The following is a 19951-nucleotide window of genomic DNA, read 5'->3' as shown; positions in this document are numbered from 1 at the left end:
AAGTGATCACGTCATGGAGGAACCAATGGTCAACTCCCCCTGGAACTCATGCAGGATAGGGGGGGACAAGAAAGTGGGAGAATAATAATCCAAACATGGTACAGTTCCTGGGTTTCCAGATGCAGAATCACAAAGCATACAGTCATGCATAAGCATTTTTTTTTTATTTTCTTTGTGTGTGTGTATACAGACCTGGATGGCATTAAAATCACAAAATATCTGAGGAACACTAGGAATATAAACCAAATGATGGCTTGGAATTTGGACTTCCAAATGTATGTGCCACCAGAACATTCTTTGGCATGTGGTTCCGGTGAAGGGTGGCATTTCCTTTTTGGTCTTCCATGTACAGGTTTCAGGTAATACAGCTATATCCTGCAGTTCGCCGCTGTAGAATTATGCAGAAAGATGCAAGTTAGTGAACAAGGGCGGTAAAACCTTCCATCCGTCTTTGAGGAATATATAAGGTTGTCTAGACTCTGACGAGCATGAGATATAAGCAGTTCGGTAGATAGAGGGGGGCGGAAACTCACTGCAGTAGACGAACTGGTTGAAATCCAATGTCACTTTCCCTTGCTTGGTTGTGTCAAATGAGCTGAACAAGTTACTGGAAAGCGAGAAAATGTTTCATCAGTAATTGGGAGTAAAATTTAGCACATGGCACTTTGGGAGAGACAAATCACGGAACACAATTCTGCAAAATGTTCCTTGTTATTCAAATGTAAATCAAGTAACCACAGACCAGTCTACAATTAGGTTTTAGTTGCAAAGTAGAAGATGTCCAACAGCTGTGTACTGTGAAACATTGAAAAGCACGTCGGAAACATGTTGTGCGTACCGAGCTGACTGCACAAAGATGCAGATCGATATGAACTCATCCAAACGAACCATCCCCTTCTTGCTCTTGTCGAAGCTCTGAGAATAGACAGGTATGAAATTAGCTAAACAAAATGAAGTAAAGAATAAGAAGCACAAATGCAGCTAGTACTAGCAAAGGGCTCTAGGCTGCGTAACTAGGAAATGGATATGATCGGACGAATGAAGTAAAGAATGCTGAAGTAGCATTTTCTCAAGTTCTGTCATACTGCAAGTATTTTTTTACAGGGATATACTGCATATTCTTCATTTTATATTCACTGTTGACTTCAGTTTCCACCTACATTTTCTCAGTTGCATGACCCATTTCAAGCTCAAATATGAAAACCCATGATCATATAACTCATCTTAGTACTTCAACGACCAACACTGGTTTTCTGAACAGCAACAACGGGCGATCGACGAACACTAGTTTTACACCTAGATGCTCCAATTTGCAAGAAAAGGCATCTTAGGATAAATAACATCTCAAGTTTTAAATTTGGACAGGTTCACCCTTCAAATGTATCACTGCAATAGTTAATCACAAGCTCATGATGCGTTCTGGGAGAGCCTCTAAAGCTAGACATGAATAATCCTAGGATAAACCATGCAGTAGCAGTGAAAGTGAAGTACCTCACAGACAGTGTAGAAGGCAGGTGAATCCAACGAGAAACCGAGTTTGATTAATGCCTGTATAGAACATGGAGGGAATTAAAAAAAAATCCATGTAATGTTGCTCATATGGGACACAGTTGACAGTACATCTCAAAACTAGAGAAATTAACATATCACCTCATACACATCCTCAAGGCTGAGAAATCCACGACCCCTGAAATTAAGGAGAGGATAAGAAAAGTACAAGAATGATATCTGAAAACACACGCACAAACAAACTGAACACCTAAAGTCAAGAAAAATACAAACTGTAACAAAGTTTAGGGTGGCATTTGAACAATTTATGAATGCCGCACATGGCTACAAACTCATGAGACGTGATACCTTTCTAGGGTGGAGAAGACACCCTGCACCTGCAAATTGAAAAGGAGCAGTGCATATAAACGATCAAGTCAAACAGGAAGCATGGAAATAGGAATGCATTACAGTGAAGCTCACTCCTCTCAAATGTAGTGTAACATATATTATACAGAATAGCAGGCCAATTTACTTAACAATTCATTTAACCAAACTTCAAATGCCATGGCCACAATACTATCAATTTTTCGACAAGGAAAAACAAATGTGCATGCCAGTGACTAATCCTGAATGCCGAGCAGATCGAAATGGAGACCCCACAAACTCCCTCCTTCCATCTATATAGGGCCTAATGTGTTTTTCAAGACCGCCTTTGACTATTCATAAGACTAATAATACATGAAATGTATAATGTGAAAATTATATCATTGGAAGCTCCTTTCACGTACGAATTTGATTGTATGCTTTGTGTAACTTGCATGTCATATATTATCACTATAACACTTGGTCAAAGTTAGCCTCGAAAAATGATTAGGCCCTATATAGATGGAAAGAGGGAGTACCTTCTGAAGGAACTTGTTAAGAGCCAAAAACTCTGCAAAGTACAAAGGGATACAGCAAGCGAGGTCAAAATCAGATCATCTTTCCAAGTGATCACAGCATGGAGTCAATGGTCAACTTTCCCTAGAGTAGCAGAGTTCATGCGGATATGAGCGGCTAACCTTCGAAGCTCATGGTGCCGTTCCGATCGAAGTCATACATCCTGCACAGTACAGTACAGACATCATTGACCCTCCCAATCCCCAAATGAGCTCGAGTCATCGGATAAATTAGACAGAGCGCACAAGCTGAAAGCCCCGGCGGCCAGAGGAGGTGGAGGAGGACCTGGTCATCTGCTGCACGACGGAGAGGGGGAAGTCGAGGTTGCCCACGGCGAGCGCGCTCTGGCGGGAGGAGAGCGGATTTCCGGGTTAGTGGTCGAATTCTGGTCGCCGGCACTTCCGAGTAGGGGGGCGAGGGGATAAGGAGAACCTGGAGCTGAGGAGCCGTGATGTTGCCGGTGCCGGCGGCGTCGACGCGGTCGAACCACTCCCGGAGCACCACCGCGTTCTCCATCTCCGCCTCTCCGGCGACGGACCAGAGCGTTTCCGTGGGGTGGGGCCGTGGGGGGAGGGAGGTGGGAAGCTGGCAGGTTTACGTCTTCGTTAATTTCCGCCTTCGAACCTAGAATACGCAATGCGCGTACATGTACTCCCTCGCTAAATTTATTAAAAAAAACTAGCAAAAGTCCCGTGCATTGCAACAGATGAACAACAAAAACTCACGAAAATTATAATGTCTAACATAAAATGCACTCGTATGAACCGAAATCAGCAGCGCTCGGAGATTATTTTGTCAACACAAACAGATGGGATTACAATGGGTACGAATGATTGAAAATTTTAAACTTCGTCGAGACGAAAAGGAAATGTAGAATCAAGCCCGTCAATCGTGTGCAATTGTGCATGTAGATACGGAGAAGCAAACAGATGCATGCAACGGCCATAATCAAGCATTTAATCCTTTTGTAGCTTTCTCGTTAAAAAAAATCCTTTTTCTAGCTAATTCCTCCTAAGTTAGTTAACTTCTTTCTTTAATCTCGTTTTTTGCATGGCGAGAATCAAGCCTTGAGTCTCCAGCCCGCGCTTGGGCACCAGCCGTCTCACACACAGGCAACGCGTGTCGTTTGGCCGCTCTTCCCTCCGACCTTATCTTCTCAGCCCCCTCCTCTCATCCTCTCGTCTCTTCCCCACACCTTTCTTCTCCCCATCCCCGATTCCCTTCTTTTCTCAGCACCCGATCCATCGTGCACGCCGCCCGCTACCGGAGCTCCAACGCGCCTCTCCTCCTCCCTCGTTTCTCTCTCCTCTGCCTCTCAGTTCTTTCTCTTTTCCCTTGTCCATGAGCAGGAGCACACAAGGAGCCTCGCCGCTGCTGCCACCACCACCACGGCTGTCTTCACGCCACCGCCACCTCCGAGTTCGCCAGCCGCCGCTCAGATCTGCGGGATCCATGTCCCCAAGCCGCCGGTGTCCGTCCTCCGTCCCGGATCTGGCTTGTCCACGCCCTTCGGCCTCCCCTGCGACCAGCGCCGGCACCCTCCCCACTGCCTCGTCTACATGCGTGAGGACAACGATGACAGCGCCACCATCGACCGTCTGGGCCGTCCCTCGGCCTCGCTCGCGTGGGCAAGCCAGTCGTCGCCGGCGGGAGCGACGGTGAACGGGACTACTCTTTGCATTCACTCTATCCCGTCTGCATCTCTGTTTTCCTCACCGGACTGACGTTGAATAATACCAAATTACAGGGTGTTATTTGCATAAGCGAAACGTTTTCTCCTATAATCCACTTAAAATAGGATGGCGGGTTTAATTACTGAAAACACAAGGGCTTTTTTGAAAAAATGTGTGACGTACGACCAGAAGCAATGCGTGGTTTATTATTATTAGGGGAAGATATCAAGATTCATAATATAAAATTGATAAAAGATTTTGCAACAAAGTTCTTGCAAAATTTTGCAACAAGAGTCTTGTTGTAGAAAAGATAAAAAATGAAAGAAACTATATGATGGCTCCATCAACAAATCAGACGGCTCGAGGATGCGGATCCCGCCCACACATAACATGTCCACCAAATTTCACATGTAAAATTTATGACCCTACCGGAGGCTTGAAAACACTCCCTTCATTTTATTTAGTCCATATATTTGGTCAAAGTCAAACTTTAACTTTGTAGAAAAAAATATCAACATCTACAATAAAAAAATTATATCATATGAAAATTAATTTCATGATGCATCTAATAATCTTTTCTAGTTTCATGCAAGAAGACTTCTGTTGTAAAATCTTCTCTTCTCTAGTTTCCCGCAACAATACCATTATTGCATAATCTTCTTTTCTCTAATTTCCTGTAATAAGATTCTTGTTGCAAAACCTCCGCCACATCCAATTTTGTGCAATAAGACCCATATCGCAAAGATTATAGCAACATTTTTTGCCACACTTGCACAGTCATAGTTTGCTGAGGCGTGCGCGTGTTCCAGTAGGCCACGTGTCGGCGGACGTTCCACACTAGATCGGCCGGCCAATCATAATCATTTCCCAAATTTGTTTATAGTCAAATTCACTTCTAAACTAAATATGCATACATACATTAAGAATAAACTTAAGGACCCTCTTAGCTAGTGAACGTTCACTGGTTGGCATTTGCGAATGTTTTGGTGACGGTTTTAGTTGTACGAGGGGTGGCACTTTCTTTAGAACAACGATGTCAATTTCTTTACAGAAGGGCGTTTTTCTTCTAAAACTGTCACCGTTTGATCTCGCTTTACAACCAAAACTGATAGAAAAATGCATTCACTTGCCACCCCTTTCCCAGCTGACATTCCCCAGATAACATCACCGTAAATTTTATTCAAACTAAATTTGCACGACCGAAACTATCGCAGGAACTAAATTGTTGAAGTGCCATCCTAAGCTTTCTTATCTATGTTTAGGTACTTTATTTTTCTTCGGTTTTCTCGTCTTCTCTCATTTTTCCTCCTGTTCATTTCTTGCACCTCTCCAACATTTACCCTTTATCTGTTTAAAAAATCCACAAAAATAGTCAAAATATATCTTAGGCAAAACTAACCAATGGAATTCCGATGAGAAATTAGTACTACCTCCGTTTCGGATTATAAGATGTTTTCAATATAGACTACATACAGACTAAAAATGAGTGGACAAACATACTAAAACGCGTCTATATAGATCAGATTCAGAAAAAAGTTAGAACATCTTATAATTCGAAACGGAGGCAGCAACATTTTACCTCACAACAATCATCACAACTGAAGCAGTAGATTGCCATTCCTTTCATTTTTCGCATGTATATAGAAGCAATTGATAAAAACGGAGAGTTCCGTTTTCCCTAAGATCAGCTCACTTTCTTATTGAATTTTTGCAAATGCAACCACATGCTGACAGCACTCTAACTCTAGCACACGTCACTTACATGCCTAGTAAACGGAAGAAATTAAACAAGATAAACCTTACATGTATCTTGTCTACAGCCTACCCTTGATCTTCTGCACAACCAGGAGGGCATCCTCCCAAGGTAAGTTCAGTGACCGACAGAATCGTAGCATTGTGTTCGTATTGGCCATCCTGAACTTCAGGCCATCAAATCTGAGGGCTTCAATGTGCTTACCAGCATTGATGAAAACAGATGGGGTGTTGCTGCTTCACTCTGATTCACCACTACGAAATAACATGGACAGTGGACGATGGTCTGCATCAGTAACATCCGCCGCTGCCCTTGGCAAAGCAGCAGCATCATCGGTGGATGCACACGGTGACTCAGCACTCATGGTGTCCATGATCACTTTTCCGAGAACAAATCGGACCTCGGCAGTAACTCCGTCTTCCAGCAACTTATAGTCAATCCCATGTGACCCTCTTCTCTTGTCGTATGAAGTTAGGTCAGAATCAAGGCCGTTAAATATCCCCAACACTCTGCCCTTCTCCCTGGCTGATACAAAAACCTGGGAACAGACCCACGAGAAATCTTAGTATGCATGATGATTATCGACTGACTTGAGAACAAATATACGAGGCAATTAGCAATTTAACTAAACTATATAGCGACTGTTCTGCTACATCCATGCATATTCTCTTGTTAAAACTGGCAGAGATTCAGCAGTGTATTGTGTGCTAACTTAAGTGGCTAGGCAATATTGATTCAAGTGACATCAATAAGAGCCCCAACCACTGTTCTATTTTTCTATTTGCCCAGTAAAACAGAAACGTCTGGAAGTGATAATAAAATGATACCAATATTTGAGAGCACAGAAACAATCTAAATAACTATTTAAATATTAAAATGCAATTAAAAAGCGCTTCATAAAACGCACTGCTGATTCAGCCTGGAAACGGGAAAATAACATAAGTTGCCCCCAGAACAGGAAAACAGAAAATTCAATAAAAAAATGTAAGAACTGCTGGTGTGAAGATGCATGGTTGGGAATTAGGATACGCTAAAGCGGTACTTACAAGTCCTGAAAATTGTGATGCCCCCGGATATCTGACCACTGATTGTTTGAGAGTATTTAAACATGTCAATGTATCAACCGAAGATTTGACTAGTGACGCTAGATGTGATGTCCGTTCCATAAGATTATCCACTTTGGCCCCAGAACGCCCAAAAGCTTCTGGGACATATGTAACTGGTGCTCCAACATCTTCGTTCAGGAACTCGATGGCAATGTCCCATGTTCCAAAATGCATCAGTGCAGCAAAAGCCTTGATTACCTGGGCATCTTGTGGAGAATTTACCAATGCATTGTGAAATGCCAACAGCGCTAGCCTGTTAAATAATATCAAGTGAATGAAATATCCGGAGCATGAGTGACAAAGAATATTCATACCGAGGACTGTTGGGTCAAGATATGCTACTTGGTTGTCAAATAAAGAAACAGAAAAAACAGTTTGCCTACTCAGAATAATGGGTGCTAGTATAGGCACAAAAGAGGACAACGTAAATGCACACTGACAGTGGTACGGAGTACTGCAGATATTATAGAACTACGTTAAGTATGTAAGTTTCCAGGCTGGCATAAGTAAATCTAAGAAGATGCACTTTGTCTTCTCTACTCATCCAGACTGAAAAGTGAAAACTACTCCCTCCATCTGGGTTTATTGGCCCTCCTTGTATTTAGTGTTGAACTTTGACCATAAAGTTAACTAATAAAATACGTATGAATATATGTCACAAAAATTATATGGTATCTTTTTTTCAATACAAATCTAATGGCATACTTTTTGTAGCATAAATCATATGTTGTGAGTTATATTTAGATGGCCAAAGTTTGTTTGATCCAAAATACTAGGGTGCTTAATAAACTTGGACGGAGGGAATAATACGCCATGATTATGATGATATAGCCTAATAAACTGTATACCAAAATGTAAAGAAGATAAATATGGTGATATAGCAAAACCGTGATTATCTTCTAATGTGAAACCCAGGAATTAAAGTGATGATATTAGTAATATGACATGAGCTCATAACAAATGTTAGAACAACCACCAGATTACGAAAGTACACACCCACCATGCTGATAAAACAGCCCTTAACAGAGCCAGCAAATGTGTATATTAGTTTTACTAGAAATCAGTCAGTAGATTAAGGAACTATAAAAGAACCACTTTAGGTTTGCATCACTCACGGCAGTGCAAGCCAGATCAGCTATACTTTATGCTTGTCTGGTTGGTACTTGGTATATCTAGCACCAGCACTTCCCGAGGAGCATAATTTAATACTAGCAAGTACAAACAAAGGAATGCTGTATGGTTTACTGCCCTTGGTATAACTTGAGTAAACCCATAATCGTAAACACAGTCAAGTCGAGACATGCACTTCAGCACTCAAGGACTCTTACCACAAAGAGCAGTGGCATGGGCGGTCAGCGGAGAAAAACTTGTCAAGATTAGCCAATAGATTCTGCACAAGTGAAATCAACAGCATGAGACAACATATTAAGCCATAATCTTAAAATCCAAATTTCACATGAACTAACGGGAAGGACACCCACATGGCAACAGCAATTTGAAAAGGGAATCAAGTACTGCTGAAATATAATACTAACTTAGAAAGCATCAGAAATAAGCAACATGACAAGTGGTAGTTCTAAAGTATAGAAAGATGTCAAAGTGACAGATACATCATCTAGTTATTGGCAACACTCTGCCAGTGCCATGACGTGTGCACAGGAAAACAGTTCTTTTCACCAAATAACCCAGCAATAAAGAAACTGGGGATGTGCAATAAGTCAATCTAATTAAAAAATAAACCCAGTTGATAGCCCCACAAGCCCGTAACTGCAGATGACTAGAGACCTAATATAGAGTGTTGATGGAAGCATCTTTTGCCAAGGTGAGGAATACCTCAGGACAACGAAGCCAGCCCCATCATTTTGACAGCTATGAATATGTACCCACACTAATAGCAAAACTAGAGTTAAGTGTGCGCTTAAATTTTGCAATATATTTAGAATCCAACTTTCCACACAACATGGCACATTTCAGTTACTCACCATGAGCATCAGCCCTCTGTCACTAGATTTGCCCTTTAACTGATCTGACAAATATGCTGCCTAAAATTCAAAGAGCATTCAATAGTGAGTAAGCTGGAAGAGAAGTGGTCACGACCAGAAATCTACTTGTCTAGCAACGAGACCGCGTTGCTCAACTTACCTGAAAAGGCAGCAAAATATCGAGAAGTCCATATTTTCTAAGTAATCTAATCGAAGACTCTGCCGCCCCATAAGATAGCATATATTTCATTTCCATAGCCAACCTTGTCTGCAGAATAAATGAGGTCATCAACGTAAAGAGAAAATACACGAGAAAACATATATGTTTGCACATCGCTTTCAGGGAGATAAACCTTGTCGATATCTATGATGGATGGAGAAAGATCACGTATTGCAGTAGAAGTTTCGCTGGAAAACTGAAAGCCAAGGCGAGCAGCAACTCTCAAGCCACGCAAAATTCTGGCTGAAAGAAATTAGAATCAAAATTTGTCTTGGATAGATAATAATAATACAAATCAAGGACATTCTTGAACACCAACCAGGATCCTCCTTGAAAGAAACATGGGCAGGAATCACTGTACACACCTGATTGATGATTTAAGGAGTTAAGCAGAAGGAAAAGGGTAAGTAGACGAGGACATGGTTGAATCTGCCTGAGAAGACTCTCACTCACTATTACCTTGTTTTTTCTTAGATCCTTTACTCCATTCACATAATCATAAACTCTGTAATTGAATGGATTAAAGAATAGGCTGCCATACAAGCATTAAACAATGTTAGTAATTTAGCTCCCATGATATTTCACAAAAACTGCATTTGATGAGCATTTGAAGTACAAGACTTCGTACAGAACATATTACCTGTTTACTGTAAAGTCTCTTCTCAATGAATCCTTCCAGCGAAGAATATCCCCCTCATCATGGCCATCTGTTTCTTCTGAGCAGTTTACATTTTCATTTCCTTTCACTTGAGTCGTATTTGTTTTGAAGCTTGAAACCTGTAAGAACAAAAGAAAACATAAGCAAACGAGGGTTAGACAACAATGTTCTAAGAACCAGTATCCAAAATGCCAATGTTCCTATGAATAATAAACCTCAAATAATGAACCACGCCATCTAACAAGGCATATTGGAAAGCGTTTGCCAACGATGAAACAACGTGAGAAAACATGTTGTTTAATCTGAAAAGAATCAGAAGCACGTCAATGGGACAATGGTATCATTATTTTTCGAAAAAAGAAACATGAGTGATCTTTGAATGAACTGAAACCTGTTTGAGACTTGCAGTGGTGATCACATCAAAATCTTTAGGTGCCCTTTTGAGTAGCAAATCTCTCACACATCCCCCAACAAGATAAGCTTCAAATCCTGTAAAACAACTTTGTCCTTGAGTACTGCATACATTCTTATGTTTTAGCACAGTGGTGTGTTAATAAGCAAAAAGCATGACATGAATGTGGTGTCCAAGCTCTTAGCTTTGAAACGGGGATACATAACCAAGCAACTTGTATGCACCTTTTCGTTTCAGCATTTGTAGAACAGTCATACAATTGCGAGGTATAGCGCCCGCGGGGATTCCAACGGCTCTCGAGTCAAAATATTTCCACGACGAAGGATCGATGAATCCTGCACATGAATAACAGTTGATAAAGTCGATTTGCATAGACATACATGGCTTACATTTGTTTGTCAGGATTTACTTGAACATCTTTACTCGAAACGAACAACTGGGTGCTTCCCATACACCAAAAACCAGTGCAGAGAGAATGTGATAATAATAAGTACTAGTACAGGAGCTAAACGAGAACAAGCTACCCGTGCAGCTGCACAACAGCTGCGGAAGGCGAGCTGCATAGATGATTTACCTGGCCTTGAAGCGGAGCTGGACCGCCCGTTCCGCAGACGACCGCCGTCTTCCTTCCTCGAGCCGTACTTCCTCATCTGAAGGTAGCAGGGCGATGGATGGGTTAGAGACAGGGCAAAACTTTGCTGAAGTGCGCCGCCGGCGAGGTGCTCGACGGAATGCCAGACGGGCATGGGGGAGGAGGCGGCGTGGTGACTGACCTGGAGGAGACGCGAGGCCGCGGAGCTGAGGCGCGAGAGGAGGGGCGCGGGGGAGGGGAGAGAAGAGAGGTCGGTGCACCGTCGGACCGCCGTCATGACATGGCCTGGGGAGGCAGGCGGGCGGTGGCGGCGCGGAGGGCGTGCTGTGCGGCAGACGACGGGGAGTCTTTGGCACGCACGGTTGTTGTACCTGGCAACCCAGGCTGAAGCGGGCCGCTCTCAGTGGCCACGGTCCACGGAGAGAGGGGGGCAGGGCGCAGTCGGGCTGACGGCGAACGGCCCATTAAGGCCAGTGAACCAACGAGATGAGCCCAAACTCAACGCAAATGCTATTTCTCGCTCGTTGCGACGTTGCCGGTAGCAATAGGTCTCGCCTACATCTTTTGAGGAGTTGGGATCATATGGAAGTACTGCGAGGGAAACATGGGGCAGGCAAGGGCATGTTCGGCCAGTTACTAAGGGTGCGTTTGGATCTTAGGCAAGGTCAGCTCCTAGCCTTGCCTCGCAAGAATATTCATTTGGTTAGGAAAATAAAGCTAGCCTCTCGTGTCAATCTAGCTTTTAATTGCCAGAAAAACCTTGCCGAGGGAGGTGAGCCAATTCGGCTCTCTCGCACTAGCAAACACACAATCATGGGCATCTTTGACGGTTAACGCTTTAATTTTGCGCCTTTCCAAACACTAAGCCTTGCTTTCGACGACTCTAGCCGGAACAGGCTAGATTAACCTGGCCTAGCTAAGCTAGTTGTGCTAGTAAACCAAACGATTCCTAAGTGGCAAGCGCCAGGGTTGGGAATGGCGAAGCTAAATGCGGATGACGCGATTGTTAAGTAGGCCAACCGAAGTGAGGTGGAAGTGACGAGATGATCAAAACCATTTTTGGTGCTTCTGTAGTGGTATTTGAGGGTGTTACGGATGCAGTGATGCTCAAGGCTTTGGCATGCAAGGGGCAGTATCTCTAGCTGAGGACCTGCATGTAAATACTATTAGTATCACATTCGACTATATGAGAGTCGTTAATGACTTGCAGGGATCTATCCATCATGGAGCCTATTTGCATGATTCTAAAGGAGACCGGAGATCAAGTTGTAGAGTTTCAACAGTGCACTTTTCGTCATGAATAACGCGGTTGTAGTGGGGAGCCCCATCGATTACCTATGGGAGCTACTCGCCTACTACTATGCAGTAGGGCGCTATGTTTGGTTTCTTGAGCCTCGAGCTCACTTTCCTATTACCTGAAACATTGAAGTTTAAATAAAGTAGTGTTGTTTTACCATTAAAAAATCGCTTACAGCGTAGTGCTACTCGGTTGATTCAATACTATAGTTGCGCGTGAGTTATTTGGGATTTTTTATCATTTTTTCTACTGTTTTGCATCGTTTTTCTTCGGGTGTTCACCCATTTTCCTCTTTATTTTATTTCCTTTTTTGGTTTTCTTTCTTTCATTTTCACTGGTTTCTTTAGTTTTTTTCTTTTTACGACACATGTATAATTTTTTATACATATTATATATTTCCTGTATGCACTAGGATTTTTTCTAAAATTTTAATATTTTTCAAATACATTATTAATATCTTTTTAAGATATATGTTTTGATATCTATTTTTTCCTACACATTGTAAAGTTTTCTTATACATCTAAAACATTTCTCCAATCATTTTTTAAAAAATGATTTAAAAAAAATAAGTGTTAAACATTTTTAAAATACATGTTGAAACTTTTTTAACGACACACATACTTTTTAATCTATACATTTTTTTATATTTGTATAAATATATTTTTACGTGTCAGAAACATGTTTTTGAAACACGTGAACCTTTTTAAAATGTAACATGCTTTTTTTGAATGGGACGAAGCAACATTTTTTGAATTGCATGAACATATTTTTACATAGTAACAAACGTTTCAAAATTTTCACCTACATTTTTTCGGAAAAGTGAAGATTTTTTAATGGCGCATACATTTTTTAATGTACACACGTTTTTAAAACCGTTTGATCTACCATTTTTTACACTGCATGAACTTCTCCTAATGTGCGGCAAACAATTTAAAAGATAAAACGAAATTATTTTTTGACAATACATGTATTTAATATTTTTCAAAATACAATGAGAAGTGAAAAAATGACTGTGACATCGGCATGGTGAGACCACATGGCTACTGGGTCAGCCCACTCCCAGCTCCCTATACGTGAGCTCAAAGCTCTGCAAGACTTGGCTCGGCCTCGAAGGTCCAGTGAGCTGAGCCCATGCCCCTAGGCAGGCTCAACAAGGCAAATCAAGACGTGGTGTATTGCTAAAATAACTAATAATTTATGATCAATATTAGTAATTCACACTCACAAATACACTATATAGCCTTGCATCGAGTTGTGGCATAGTTTCAGGTTTGTTAATTATGTTATTGATGGCCTGCAAGACACACAGGGTTATGTAGCGTCTTTGTGCAAATATTCCAAACGTATTGGTCTCCATGAAAAGCGGTTTGAAGTCTTGGTGCGAGTGATTCAGTCGCACACAAATTGTCACGGGTCTTATGTAAATTAATTGTTTTGATATCTACAAGGATTAGCACAGTGTCAAAAGCCAAGTAACTAAGGTTGAAACAAAGCAGCAAATTTATAAACTAAATAACATGAAAGGAAAAAGGATAGAAAATGAAACACACGCCTTGTCAGGCTCCTCCTTGTCCCCTTTTCCCCTTTAGTGCATGTGTGTTATAGAGTGTAGTTGCAGTTAACACGTCACATGCAGTTGCAACTCATTTATGTGGACATGTGGTTTCCTGGCTCTCTCTAGTAGTTGTGGGGCGCGTTGCATCGCTTGCAGTTGCAGTTGACATGCCCACATCTAGTTGCAATCCAGGGGTATGCAACTGGTCGTTCCTCCTCAGTGACTGCAACAAAGACATTTTAAAACACATTGCAGTTATGTTTTAAACTCAATCGATTGTGTTTTGGCAATCCCTAAAAAGGAAAACAAAGACATTGTTGTCACCGCCCTTCGTCACCAATGGCATAGAAACGAAAAAACACGCAAATATTCACTTCCTCTCCATTATAAGTTGCCACACTTTGTACCTCTGCAGTTGTGTATATGTGTTACATAGTGCAGTTGCAGTCAATATCAACAATTCCGGTTCAAGGGTGGACATGCAACTATCACGAATGTGTGAGAAACCACTTAAATTGAGAAAACACCCCCTGGAAGTGTGGGAGGAGGGTTTCTACATGAACGTAGAAACAAGGACACAAAAAAGGGAAAAGGAAAAAAGAACAATGAAAAAGGAAGAAGGGAAAATGAAAAATGAAAAATCATCGTATTTTCTATAAATTGCCATATGAATTAGAAGTCGTATAAGAATGACCTGTTTGATCTTGAGTGAAACAATAGTAAAATAGAAATAAACCATCAAACTAAAAAAACAAAGTATAGCTTAACAAACATGAGATTTCTCACACGCCAGAAAAAAAGGGCCAATTGACAAAGAGACCCTCCATCATGCCCAATCCATTGTGGGTCCATGCCCAACACAAAGAAAAAACAAAAATGAAAAAAATAAACAGGTTTGTCACACCGTAATGGGCCGGCATGACACGAGACAACCAACGCTCATGAATCGTAAAGCAATGTAGATCCAACAACTTAAGTGTGTCGACTGAGACTTCCCTAAATATCAATCGACTAATATTTAGCAAGCCCAAACAATAAAAGCAATTTCAACTCTTCACGCTTATTTTCAAAGTTTGCTTCTTTCAAAGCAGTTGATGGAATTTCATCTTCTTCGGTAAGTCATAAACTTATCTACAAGAAAATATCTCACGCTTTCCTTCTTCTTCTGTAGGTGCCGTCGCCGGACCGCCTTAGAGCATCTACAACCGGACCTCTTAAACCCGCCTCATACGCCGGGGCGGGCCGCCCAGGCATGATTTTTGACCCAGACAAGCTCCTCAAATGTCCGGGCTGACCGGCACCCCCCATATCCAGCCCAAATATGAGGCGGATATGGGGGCGCCTGGGCGCGTCCGGGCATGCCCGCCACGCCTGTACTTTCACTAGTGTGATCTCCGAACAATGTTGACATAGTTGAATCATATGCATGTTGGGGGACGCAGTATTTCAAAAAATTTATCTACGATCACGCAAGATCTATCTAGGAGATGCATAGCAACGAGAGGGGAGAGTGTGTCTACATACCCTCGTAGACCGAAAGCGGAAGTGTTTAGTAACGCGATTGATGTAGTCGAACGTCTTCGCGATCCATGTACCGAACATACCGCACCTCTGTCGTGGTTCTAAGTCTGACAGTAGTGTAGGGGGTAAGTATGGAGAGGCAAGATCTTAGCTGTGGGGAAGTTGTAAGGACGCAAGGTTTACGAGTTCAGGCCCTTCTCGGAGGAAGTAATAACCCTACGTCTCGGAGCCCGGAGGCGGTCGACTGGATTATATGAATATGGGTTACAGAGGTGTGAACCCTTGTCTCGGAGGAGGGGTGGCTTATATAGAGTGCGCCAGGACCCCGGCCAACCCACGTTACAAAGGGTTCAATGTACATTAAGGCAGAGCGTTACTGGTAACGCTAGTAATAAAGTGCTATGATGACCATAAAAGCTATTTAATGGCTGACCATTAGCGTGCGGAGTGACTTCAGGTCTCCTGGCCGTCGAGTGGTTGGATCTTGGTCGAGTGATTGTTTCTTGGTCGAGCGTCTTCGAGTCTGTCGAGTGGAACACCTCCAAGTCGATTGAAAGGTGGTTTCTTCTAGAGATGTCCTTGGGTAGAGCAGTTAGGACAGGCCCATGACCCTACCCTAGGTACATAGCTTCATCATTAGCCCCCGAATGGATCGAGGTTTGAGTGGGGAAGGAGTTGAGAACCCCTCCGACTCGTTTTTCATGCCGTGAGCATATCTTGTTCCGGATCAATGGACCTGAGTGATGACAGCAACTTCCTTTTCAGTCGCCTTGATCCATTCTTAATTCTTCGTTGAGTGAGTTTCTTCGCTTGTAGGGCTCCGAGTGACGGTCCGGAGGAGATCTTTGGTCTGACCAGTTGTTTGCTGCGCGCAGATTTCGCAGGATCCGAATTTTGGGAAGTGCGCGGGACGGGGGAGGCCGCAGTAATTGGATGGGATAGAGCGGAGCCGCCTCGATCCCCGCGCCACCTTTTTCGCCACGTATCGCGCGCGCGGTCGTTACGGGATTTGACAGAGCCGCTTGGGCCTACCCGTCAGCCACTCAGAAGCGGCCTGATATAAAGCGCCGGACCGGAGTCTCCCGAACAGTGCATCTCATTTCCTCTTCTCTTCCTCACGCCCCTCCGCTGCGCTCGCTCTCGCCCCAGCGCCACCGCACCGTACGCGTCTCGCCGACGACAATGGGGAAGGAGAAGACGGCGGCTCTGGAGCGGGCAAAGAAGGCGATAACGAGGTCGAAGGGGAAGGCGACCAGCCGGGGTGGATCTTCCTCGCGGTCCGGCCTGCCGAGGGGCTGGATCCAGGGCAACTGGATCCACTCGAGGATCTCCCAAGAAGACCTCGACGACTTGGCCGAAGGGGGGCTGATCCCCTACGACTCGGCGCGGCTTCCGGGGAAGGAATCTGAGCCGCAGCCTCAGGAGGGTGAGCGTGTCCTTCTTGCCACCCACGTCGACCGTGGATTTTCCTTGCCCCCTCACCCCTTCTTCCGAGGGTTTCTGAACTTCTTTGGGGCACAACTCCATCATTTTACCCCCAACTCAATCGTTTATCTTGCCGCTTTCATTTCTTTGTGTGAGAACTTCCTGGGTTGTCGGCCTCACTGGGGTCTCTTCAAGCATATTTTCACTTGTCGCTCCCAGATAGTGAAAAAGGCTAATCCGAGTGACGAGAGGACCCAAGTGATCCAGATGTGTGGGGGTCTTGGCATCCAGATGAGAGGGAAAAGCTCCTTCCCGGCCATGATTCTTCCCGACTCAGTTCGCGGATGGCAGTCGACCTGGTTTTACTGTAAAGACCAGTCGACGCTGGGGCAATCGACTGGCCTCCCTCCCTTTACCATGGACCGAGTGGAAAAACCCTCCCCTTTGAAGGTGCTCCCGGAGGATAAGGCGCACGTGAAGGTGCTGGTCAACCGAGTGGTCCAGCTTATTCGCAATGGGGTCACTGGTATGGATCTCTTGGAAGTCTTCCTTCAGCGGCGCATCCAGCCTCTCCAAGCCCGAGACCATCCGATGTGGATGTATTCGGGTCTTGAAGACTCCACTCGGATCCACCCGGAGGAGGTCGACGACGACACACTGGAGAAGTGGCTGTCTGGCATTACTGGGAATAAGGACAATCCCAGGGGAGCCAGGAGAGTCCCTCCATTCGACCAGTCCCACGCACCCGAGCAGGTTTGATTCTGAGTTTTTGCTTGTAATCTGAATTCACTCACGTAGCTGCCTATATTGCGTCGACTAACTTTGATCTACCTGCTTTCTTTCAGGCCATCATTGAAATGTATTCAATGCCCAACGGGGAGCAGGAGCAAGCTCTGGAAGGCGAGGCGAGTGGCGGCGAAAGCGGCGAGTGGACTTCCGATGGTGAAGGGGATGGAGGGAGCGACGACTCAAGCGGTGGAGAAGAAGTCGAGTCGCCTCCTCGCAGGGAGAGGCGATCCAAGCTTGACCACAAGAACGGCCGAGTGCCCGTGACAAGGCAACTGCTCCAGCTGGTCAGTCTTCGAAGCGCCCTCGGATCTCTTCGCCAACCCCGACTGAGAAGGCGCCAAAGCACCCCAGAGTTGTAGAGCCGAAGACTCGGAAGGCGTTGCCGAAAATCAAGATTGATATTCCCGTCGCTTCCGCGTGAGTGCCTCTCTTTGCATTCACTCGACGCTCCGCGCTGTTTGTTTTTCTTGTTTTAACTGGACGAACTTTGGAACTATCAGCGCTGCTACCTCCGGGACCTCAGCTTACAGGGACGAAGATGAGGTGATGGAGGACGCGGTCACTTCTAATCCGGGTATGATCCCTGCCATACTGTCTTTATTTTGGTTGATTCAACTGCAATGCGTACCATTGGGTGATGTGACTTTAATGATTGAACTTTGCATAGCTCCCAACGTTATTGACCTCGCTGATGATGATGAAGAGCCTAAGAGGCCTTCAACGAGGAAAAATAGGTGAGCTCCTGCAAGCGGGGCGCTACAGACGACGCCGAGGGCGGAACCAGTTGTTCAGGACACTGGCGACGTCAATCGGGGTTCTGTTACCTTCGCTGAGCCACTGTCGAGTGCCCTGCCTTCTTCGTCGACTGCTCAGGCCCCTGTCGACCTGCCTTCAGTTTTTGCGACCCATCATGTCCCAGAGGACGAGGTGAATGCTGCTAAGGAAGCCATACGCCAGGCGGGCATTATGATGGAGAAGATGAAGACGGTGCGGGACGCCAGCCAAGCCGCCTATGATGCCAGCTCGGCTCTCCAGAGCAACGTTCAGGTTAGTTGGTCGCCGCTTGTTTTGTTAGGATATGCTACCTGAAGATTCTTTCCGAAAACCGTTGCGTCTGTACACCCACTGGGTGTGTCGATTGAATTTTTGGTCTAGTGGGGGCACGCTGAGTGCACCCACTAGGTGTAGTCCCCGAGGCTATGGTGGACTGCTGGCAGTCAACTGTAGTCTTTGTATTTTGCCGAATGTATAAATCGAACTGGTAGTTTATCTCTTCCACTCGATCTGGTCGAGTGGGATCAGAACCGGTGGGGGCACGCCAAGTGCATCCACTGGGTGTAGTCCCCGAGACCGCGGTCGACTGCTGGCAGTCGATTGTGGTCTGAGTTCTACTTTCTCTCTCTCTTTTTTTATTCCCCTCACTCGACTCCGGCGGACCGGTCGAGTGGGATCAGAACCGGTGGGGGCACGCTAAGTGCACCCACTGGGTGTAGTCCCCGAGACTATGGTGGACTGCGGGCAGTCGACCGTAGTCTTAGTATTTATTGTCTTTGTTGTTTTTTTTTTGCTGTAAAAATAACTTCTCCCCTTTGATTTTAGAAATCTTATGATCTTGGAGCTCGCTTTGCTGACTTGGAGAAGCAGCAGATTCAACTGAACCTTGACTTGGAGCTGGCCAGGACAGAGCTGCAAAAGGTCAGAGACAGCGCCGCAGGTAAGATGAGTTTGTCGACTGGTCAGTTTTAGGCTTGAGTACCCTTCCGCCATTTCTGAATCAATCATCATTTCTTTGCAGAAAAACTGAGAGAAGTTCTGGCGAAGAAGGATCAGGATTTGGCCGCTGCTCGTAAGGAGGCTGACGACAAGACCGCTCTGGCCGAACAGAAGCTGGCTTCGGTCGGCCAGTTGGAAGAAGAGAATACCAAGCTGAAGACCGCTCTGAATGACTCCAACAAGGAGTGCTCGCGCTGGAAGAAGGCGAATCTCATCCAGGGCGAGAAAATGGAAGGCATTGCTCGCAGGAGGGATGATCTGGATAGTTATCTGAGAAGTCTTGCCAAGAAGCTGTTCATCAAGCTTGAAGGTGCACATTCTGTTCCGACTGACTTTTTTTTTGAGTCGACTCAGTGTACGAAAATTGACTTATCCTTGGATCGTGAATGCAGAGTTTTGCCAGAACTTCGAAGAGGAGACTGGGCGGATTGAGCCTGGTTTGGATCCAATCAACTCTCCCGTGAAAGATGAAACTGCCATGAATCTGCTCCGTCTGGAATCTCGCATCGACAGTGCCGTGGACTACTTAGCTCGACTGAAGGTCGCCATGTCGCGGATTGACCCGGCACTTTGGCCAGAGGCTGAGCTCCAAAATGACATTGAGTCCCTGATGACTCGACTAAATGAAATCCCCGACCGAGTGCAGGAGTGGAAGAAGTCTGCTGATCGGTGTGGCGCTGACGTGGCTCTGTCTTTGGTTCGTGTCCACTGCAAGGAGGTGCGACAGGACAAACTGGCAGCAATCAAGGTCGCCAACACCCATAA

General features: G+C 44.7%; 2 protein-coding genes across 2 annotated transcripts; both read right to left on the bottom strand.

Annotated features, from left to right (window-relative positions):
* Positions 1–137: 137 nt before the first annotated feature.
* On the bottom strand, positions 138–3033 carry LOC125511335 (sorcin-like). The gene is made up of 10 exons (XM_048676681.1): positions 2863–3033; positions 2716–2774; positions 2553–2593; positions 2394–2425; positions 1858–1886; positions 1651–1687; positions 1492–1548; positions 839–915; positions 534–607; positions 138–388 (listed from the first exon to the last, which is right to left on the bottom strand). The coding sequence occupies exons 1-10, from the start codon at positions 2944–2946 to the stop codon at positions 369–371; spliced, it is 510 nt and encodes a 169-aa protein (XP_048532638.1). The 5' UTR covers positions 2947–3033; the 3' UTR covers positions 138–368.
* Positions 3034–5695: 2662 nt separating this feature from the next.
* Positions 5696–11196, bottom strand: LOC125511333 (poly(A) polymerase I-like). Its single transcript, XM_048676679.1, has 14 exons — positions 11008–11196; positions 10809–10884; positions 10459–10569; positions 10214–10311; positions 10038–10124; positions 9805–9941; positions 9624–9696; positions 9484–9529; positions 9298–9407; positions 9105–9212; positions 8945–9004; positions 8291–8352; positions 6903–7215; positions 5696–6394 (listed from the first exon to the last, which is right to left on the bottom strand). Exons 1-14 carry the CDS (start codon positions 11101–11103, stop codon positions 6095–6097), a joined length of 1677 nt encoding a protein of 558 aa, XP_048532636.1. The 5' UTR covers positions 11104–11196; the 3' UTR covers positions 5696–6094.
* Between the last annotated feature and the right edge of the window lie 8755 nt (positions 11197–19951).

Source organism: Triticum urartu, chromosome 5 (assembly GCF_003073215.2).
Source record: "Triticum urartu cultivar G1812 chromosome 5, Tu2.1, whole genome shotgun sequence".
Classification (NCBI taxonomy): Eukaryota; Viridiplantae; Streptophyta; class Magnoliopsida; order Poales; family Poaceae; genus Triticum; species Triticum urartu.
The sequence above is the reverse complement of the archived record's forward strand: the minus strand, read 5'-3'. Positions and strand labels throughout refer to the sequence as shown.